At 38.1% G+C, this 8,027-nt stretch overlaps 2 protein-coding genes across 4 annotated transcripts in view; one reads left to right on the forward strand and one right to left on the reverse strand.

The window, feature by feature from the left end:
- The window catches only part of CUNH12orf4 (chromosome unknown C12orf4 homolog), a 31,150-nt gene extending 23,841 nt beyond the window's left edge, over window positions 1-7,309 (reverse strand). For 2 of the 3 annotated variants that reach the window (XM_009288512.2, XM_009288511.2), the window contains exons 1-6: window positions 7,068-7,309; window positions 6,267-6,461; window positions 5,852-5,997; window positions 4,271-4,452; window positions 2,494-2,593; window positions 2,278-2,399 (exon numbers count right to left, since the gene is read on the reverse strand). In XM_009288512.2, coding sequence (XP_009286787.1) covers window positions 2,278-2,399; window positions 2,494-2,593; window positions 4,271-4,452; window positions 5,852-5,997; window positions 6,267-6,444 — 728 coding nt within the window. In that variant the 5' untranslated portion in view covers window positions 6,445-6,461; window positions 7,068-7,309. Of the gene's footprint in view, window positions 1-2,277; window positions 2,400-2,493; window positions 2,594-4,270; window positions 4,453-5,851; window positions 5,998-6,266; window positions 6,462-7,067 lie in introns of those variants that run through there. The other variant, XM_009288513.1, reaches the window with a different exon arrangement.
- A 398-nt stretch (window positions 7,310-7,707) lies between these two features.
- The window catches only part of RAD51AP1 (RAD51 associated protein 1), a 9,096-nt gene continuing 8,776 nt past the window's right edge, over window positions 7,708-8,027 (forward strand). Inside the window, exon 1 of the mRNA XM_009288534.1 lies at window positions 7,708-7,712. Coding sequence (XP_009286809.1) covers window positions 7,708-7,712 — 5 coding nt within the window. The remainder of the gene's footprint in view (window positions 7,713-8,027) is intronic.

The following is an 8,027-nucleotide window of genomic DNA, read 5'->3' on the forward strand; positions in this document are numbered from 1 at the left end:
AATTTTTGTTCAAGACCAACAATATCTTGTGAAAGCTATCCAAAGTTTTCTCAGCTAGCCTGTGGAAACCAAGAGACGAAACTTATTTGAATGAACTCCACTCATCTGAGGTTTTACCTTTCTGGCATGCAATATTCCAGGTGCATACCAGCAGGAAGAGTAGACTCCACTGTTAGATTTACATTACCTACCTCATTTGTAAAGCATTCTGAGATTGAGAAATAAAAATAAGTCACAATACCTAGTTATAAAATAATAAGAACATAGGAATAAAAGGAAAAAAAAATTAATTCTTCTCAGCCTATTTATAATAGCTAAAACCCTATTTATAAAGTTACTAGTCAAAACATTTCTTTTTTCCCCCCACATAAAATAGGAGGTTTTGTGAAGCCAAGTCAAATGCTCCACAGTGTTCAAACTTAGCAGAAAGTATTTCAGATATCTATTTTGATTTTTTTGCTAAATTCAACTGTAAGTGATATAAGTACTGTTTCTGCTACATGAAAGAACATGAACATCTCTCCATTTTTTTTCTGCATTGATGAAAAGTTTCTCTTTGTTTTCAAAGTGCCTAATCTTCAAAGGTGTTTTATAAATTTGCAAGCAATTCCACTAATTTGCAAATGCCTAGTGATGAGGTAGAACTGAGATACACCGTTAATAAATATAAATACACACACATATAAGCAACTAGATGCATAAAAATATATATGTGCGTGTGTGTGTGTATATATATATCTTTGATGTCTACATATGTGTGTAACACACATGGATTTTTATCTCTCACTTTTTAAGCTTCTAGTTGCCCTACTGTAGACTTCCTGTGCATTATTTTCAAATGCACGAGGGACCTATAGTTTTCGGGGCTCAACACAAGCGGAGAGATCACACTTTCTGCTAGGGTATGTGAGTGCAATGATTCAAATACTATCACTTCACATCTGTTATAAGCATCCAAGATTATGAAGCCAAAACATCCTCACTCTCTCTCAGAAGTCCTTGCCTCTGGACCTCTAGCAGTCCATCTCTTCTAGCTTTCAGCTCTTAACGAACTTCACCTTGGTCTTATTTTACAGTAGTAGAAGGCCAGGACATGGGAAGATGTTCACAGTGATAAGAATGAATAGCCTTTGTAATTTCACTATCTTTAAAGCCTATGGAAATAATCAACAAAGCTAACATCAAAATTCTGTGGAAAAATATTTTAGGATTGGGCTTAGAGCTTGAAGCAGACTGTCATTACGGCAGTGATGTTTTACCTGGTCACTAGGTTAGAAAGAGGCCAGCTTGCTTGTGAGCTATGCAGTCCTAGGACATTCTGGGACTAACCCAAGAACTTCCAAAACATAAATTCACAGACAACAAAATCCCGAGGAAAGTAGTGAGAAATCTAAACATATAGCGTCATCTTCCAATATCTTTCCCCTCCTCTTCCTCTTCCCTCACGTTCCATACACTTGGCTTCCTTATCCCAAAAGGAAACACTTAAGAGAGAGTGATGAAGTATTTCACGCATTATGATCCATGCCTGTCTCCTCTTATCACTGGCATCTGCTTTGTTCAAAGGTGTTGTGTTTCCCATAAATTCCTTACTGCATCCACCTAAATCTACTCAGACAGGCTCTTCTACTAACGTGAGGCATGAGAAAGCATCAGGTTTTACGCCTTCTATTTTCCTATTAGTAGCAAAGGTGGTGGTTACTAATGATAGAAAATAAGGATCTCCAAGTTACAAATTTTGATTTCCCTGCTATTTCCTCAATCAGAAAGCTTTTCATTCAACTCTCACCACAAGTGTTCACACTAAAAAATTCCTTTTTTTTTTTAGCTGTCCAGTGATGTATACATAAAACAAACAAACAAACACCACCAAGAAAAAAAGAGGCTTATTCATTCAAAATGTGTGATACTGTTACCATTTATTAAGCTACAATTATTCTGCAGAACATCCTTAAGTGGTAACAGGAAGCCTTGTGAAATAGTGTTAAAAGACAGACATTGTAAATAAAGGCAAAATAGGAGGAAACCCCATTCAGCTCAAGTTGTAGTTTAGTGCATTACACCACTTTCTGGTACAGACAGGTTATAACATTACACAATGAAGAAACTCCTAAAAATATAAATATTTAATAAATATAAATTAATTATGGTGGTTTATTTGCCTTTGATTTGCTTTGATTATCCTATTTAAATGGCTAATCTGAAATACAGTTTATATAAAAGCAAGTCCTTTGAACTATTACAGATGGAAGCAAGCATCACAGAGGAATTAAATACCTGACTGAGCTGTTGTTGGGATTCTTTAGGTCCTGATGAAGCTTTATCACCCATTCCTGATATTCCTGCTTCTGGATAGCAGTAGACTGTTTTAATTCATTGGTCCATTTGTTCTCCAAATCCTAACAAGATGACAGTGTTAATTTGAGTGTTTTGGGTTTTCTTTTTAAGACAATTATTTGCGTGACGTATTCTAGTTCACTGAACTTAGTTTACCTGCTGAGATTCAAAATGCTGAGCCGCTAATGAATTTACATCTTGGTCTGTTAGTGATTTCCCTAGCTCCTGCATCACCTTATCCATTTCAGCTCCTTGTCTGAAAGAGGAGCAAACGTAGATTTACAACAAGCAACACTTTCAAAAAACTGGCAGAACACCCATTGCTGTTGATACAGTTACTGATACAAAGATCAGCTGTATCAGTCAGCTGGTCAATGCTCATCACAAGCAGAGATACAACTGAACACATAGCTGAAAGATACGTCATGCAGTACTTTGTCCATCTGCTCATTTTGGAATTGGTATTCATACATTTAAATTCTGCCCTCACAGCTATCAAAAGAAGGCACGACTACCTCCAGATACTCTAATACAGCACTTCACTATCCTTACCATTAGAAGAGTTTTTGAAATGGACCTACTCAGTCCCTTGCTTTCCTCCCGCCCCAACCACAGATGATGAAGACAGGTAAACACCAGAAGTAAGCTAAACACACCTATTTTTAATAGCCAGATGAGCTTCCAGCTCAAACTACATTCAACAAGGGGACCTGGAGTTAAAGAGCTGCCCTGCTATCATCAGTTCATCCAATACCTTGTCCCTCCTTAGTGTTCTTAATCCCTGGCTTCACTTAGTCTTTCACATTCAGCCCTTTCTTCAGCAAGGAATCAATTTACCCTAGCACAGATTTAGCAATGAATATCCACAAAACAAATCTGAGTTGAGGGTCGGGGATTGCAAGTCAGCTCCCGTGTGAACAGAACAACACCTACACTCATCTGGGATAGTCTCAGCTGCCACCGACATATGGAGTTTCTTGATTATGACAAATAGATATGATAAATTCCACCAGAGTCAACACACAGCTATATCACACTAGAGCTCTACAACATTACTGCTCTTAGGATTAAGTGCTCTCCCTTCTAGATGCATACTTGAGAAGAGTCAATAAGCAGCAAAAAGTTTTGCTAACACATTATTGGCAACGTTTATTCCCAAATTAGAGATATGTAAGATTCAGTCTAGAAGAAACTATATAAACAGGTATGCATTGTATAATGTGAGCTTAAACAAACACAACTCGAGGAATATTGCCACTTAGAATGCTAAAACATACCTACTTAGAATATGCTGGCATCTCACAAGCTTCCCTAGTATTTAGTATCTATACTGTATCTACATTTGTGAGCATTCATTTTCCTTAACCGATTTAGTCTCAAAAAGAAAAAGAAAACTCCGCATTGTACGTGTTCCCTCTTGTGGACAAAGCAGCCACCTGCAACTATTCAAGCTTATTCGGAAACTCGGGATCCCACATAGACTTTCCCAAATTTCAAACTCAACAGTTTCCGATTTAAAGTTGGTTCAAGTCTTTTGCTCATCTTTTCACCCCATGGAACTTCCAATTTTTCATTTAAATTACATCATAACAAAGGCAAAACATGGTACGTACATATACTTTATTTTCTAGATATCCTAAGCACTTAACATTGCTATACCTCTTGTAACGTGGATAGAACAATGGAAATCAAACCTTACGTTACTTTGATGGCCTTAGCTTTCATTATTTTCAGTGACTGAGGAGAATATAAGATAGTTGACCCTAACAATATAGGCTAAGTTTTATATGACTTTAAAGAGGGAAACATAAAACTAAAATAGGGCTTACACAGACAAATACAAGTTGACACGCATTGTCCTATGAGTTGTATACACCCAGTGGCATGCACCTCTATTTAACGAGAGGGGAAAAAAAAATAAAAGAAGGAATACCTTTCCCGTAGTTTTTTCAGTTCCACATCTCTTTCACTTATTAATTCTGAGATACTAACAAAATAATTGTGTTCCAGGTTTAACAGCATTTCAGAAGCTGGAGAATGTATCAGATCATGATAAACATCTGCAAAATCTTCATCCCAGCTGGTTTCTTCAGGTTTTGCATATTCTAACGTTGTCTAAAAATTATAAGAGATTTTAAAGCATATGGTACCTTTTAGGACATATAAGGATCCCTCATAATGGTGGAGCAAAACCAACTGGGCACACACACTGTGGCACAACCTTCGACATATATGAATTATCTTTCCTAATTTGAGCTTTCTGTATTCTGCATTAGCTTTAACATTTTCTCCCTTCCCATATTCTTTCTCTTTCAAAGCAACTAACAGTAGAAACATTAAGGTTTTGACTACAATGAGGAATTACCAATTTTCAGCCATCACTAACTTGGAAAGAACAATAATATCTACAACAATATTTGCAATAGATGAATTTTAGATAGGGCCCAAAACACCAGCTGTGCAAACAAAAATGTTTTCCTAGAAAGGATGACTAATCTCTGATGTCACTAGAATTTGATCAACAACACTGATTTAAGAAAAGCCATTGGTATTGAACAAAGAATGGTCCAAAGATGCCAGTTTTGCAAGCTTCTTTATACCGAAACACTCCTTATGTTCGCAATCACTCCCACCAGATCCAGCTGATGAATTAAGATTGTATCATTGAAGTGTAGGTTAGAAATGATCTAATCCTAACCTTTGCGCTCAGGCTAACCTATTCATAGAAACCGCTAGCACGGAAGACTGTAAACTCTTTCAACGTTTTATCACATTCCCATGCTCACCCAACACAGATTTTTCCTTCTTAAAGGTTAAGCTAATTTCATTTTGTTGACATTCATTAAGGCAGATGATTTGCTTCCAATTCTCTTTATAGCAGATGTATGTTTTGGAATTTTTCACAACATTCTTCTATATTCTATGATAAGCAAATTCAATTCCTATAGACTTTTCCTCAAATGCTGCAGTTTCTGTCATTCTTTTTTTCTGTTCGCTAGGACTCCTCCAGTTCTTTTGCATTCCTCTATTTTGAAGATCACATGCAAAACTGGACGCATTACTCCAGCTAAAGCCTCATCATCGCTAAATAATGTAAAATACTCACATGAACTCAGAAAATGAGCTGAAAATTATCTCCCAACTATACACTTTCTCTTTGGAGCCTTTATTGCTATTATTGAGATTTAGGATAAGAGTACCACTTTCCTATCTCTTGCTTTGATTCTAATGCACTATAACCCTTACGTCTATTTTTGCTTGAATATCACTAGCTATTTACCTCTCAATTTTGTATCTTCTGACTCTACTAAACTCAGGAAAAACCTGACTGAGAACTTGTAGGATAGAAAGACTTAATGATCACTTTCAGATAAAACGAAAAAACTGTAAGAATTGATAGTGAAAGTGAATTTCAGTGTAATTTTGCATCTTCACAGATGTGATTCTGCCTGTACATGTGCACACACTCTCACAAAGCAAGTCCTGAATATTAACTTTTCAGCCTTAATCTTACCTCTTTATAAGCTTTAGCCCAAGTATCTGCCAGCTGGTTTATGTCTACTTTTCCTGATTTCACTGCTTCCAGAGCCATTTCAGCTTCTCTATCATAATCTTTTATAGTTTCCTCTTCTATGAACTTATTAAGAGATTGCTTCAGGTCTATTATAACAAGAAGAGAATGGTCCATCAACAAAACATGTCAGTGGAAGTATCGGTAATCATCTAGGAAACAAAGTTTTTCTGAAAACCTTTTACTTGGGCATCTTACTTGCTAGTACTGACAGTAGTTTTATTTAATGTTTTGCTGTTTTAAAAACAATTTTTTTAAGACTGTTCTAGTAAATACCCTTCTTGTGGTTTCTTAAAGCAGGTTGTGAGACACTTGTGGACATGGATATACGACACTAATTTAAGAAATAAATTCTTACCATTTTCTATAAAGCATGGCAGATTGTGCAGAAGCATTAGACGTCCATGCAAATGACTAATATTCTCTTGCACAGGGAATTTGAGAGGCACGGTAAGCACTAAATGTTGATTTCCAGCATTGAATTTGTACACATAGTCTCTCTCCCTAGTGCAGGTCTTTCCTTTATTAGGCTTCATCTTCTGGAGTTGATTTCCTGCATTAGAAATGAAAATAACATGAGTTATGTTCTTGTAAAATCATAAGTAAAAAATGCTAACTAAAAACATGGCCATGTTAATAACAGCTTCTGGCAAGAAAACTTAAACCCCCAAGTTTTTCATAGATACTCATCTCAATTTTGACTTCCAAATACATAAGTTGGAACCGAAGCATAAATACCAGTTTCCAAAACACTGAATGCTTCTAAACTGTAATTGAGTGTATCAACATATGAATTTGGGTAATCACTCTTACAAATTACAATATAAGCCTCCTGACTTAAAGGCAGAACCAGGACAGAAGGAATCCTCATAAATAGCAAACTTTAACTGAGACAATGTAACTGCTGCCACGCATGTCTCAAAATCTGAAATCCTTCACAGTGCATTAGGATTTTATTTCCTCCTCCTTTCTGCGGGTGGTAGGTGACTTAGGGGTGTGTGTGGAAGTTTGCAATCATTTTTAGAAAAAGCTTATTTTGTCACTTTGTAACTGCTTTAAGATAGATTGTCATTATTTTAAAATAATACCATTAAAAATAAGCCAAAAGAAAAGCAAGACAACTGTCTACAGGATGAAAATACAGGATGGAAGCACATACCTGTGTCAGTAACTTTTTCCCTCCACTAAGGGCTCCTCCGCTCATTTACGTTCCTCTTTTTTGAACATTACCTGCAAAGCTGGACGCATTACTCCAGCTGAAATCTCCCCAGTGAAACCTCCCCAGTGCTAAAAACCATGGTCCAAGAAGAAAAGCAGAAAACGAAGGAAAAAAAAAATTGTATTTTCCACAGCAAAATTCATGGGATCAGTTTGTAGTGTTGTGGTTGGTTGGTTGTTTTTTTTTTTATTGTGAACATTTTTCCTACATGCTGGAAACGGATTAAACAAATCAGTTACAAATCGCTCCACGATAACAACAAAAATCTCAGGGCAACCGAAGCTAAACTGAGGCGGTCTCCTGGCCCGTCACAGAGAGGGATTTAAACGGCGCCACTTAGTTTGGTTTTTTTTTTATTGTGAACATTTTTCCTACATGCTGGAAACGGATTAAACAAATCAGTTACAAATCGCTCCACGATAACAACAAAAATCTCAGGGCAACCGAAGCTAAACTGAGGCGGTCTCCTGGCCCGTCACAGAGAGGGATTTAAACGGCGCCACTTAGAAATACAAAACTGAGGAGCGTCTTTCTGCTACTCCCCGACAAAACGAGGTTTAGTGGGGAGGAAGAGGGGGGGATGAGGTGACGGCCGCTACCTCTGACCCCAGTGCGGCCGAGCAGCCGCTCTGCCCCAGCAGAGAGGGCCAAACCCCCTCTCCACACCGGCGCTGGCGCCCTCAGCTCCGCCACAGGCTCCGGGGTGCCAGACCGGTGGCCTACGCCAAGAGAGGCGGCACTACCTCGCGTTACTGACAAAGCAGAAGCAAAGCTGGCGGCGGGAGGGAAAGGCCTGCAGGATCCCGTCCCCCTTTACCCCCCTCGGGAAGGCTCCAAAACCCCAGGGTAAACACAGCCCCTCAGCTCGGATGGGGCAGCGCCCACAGGGGCGGGAGGCGG

This window comes from Aptenodytes forsteri, unplaced genomic scaffold (genome assembly GCF_000699145.1).
Source record: "Aptenodytes forsteri isolate BGI_AS27 unplaced genomic scaffold, ASM69914v1 Scaffold73, whole genome shotgun sequence".
Lineage (NCBI taxonomy): Eukaryota > Metazoa > Chordata > Aves > Sphenisciformes > Spheniscidae > Aptenodytes > Aptenodytes forsteri.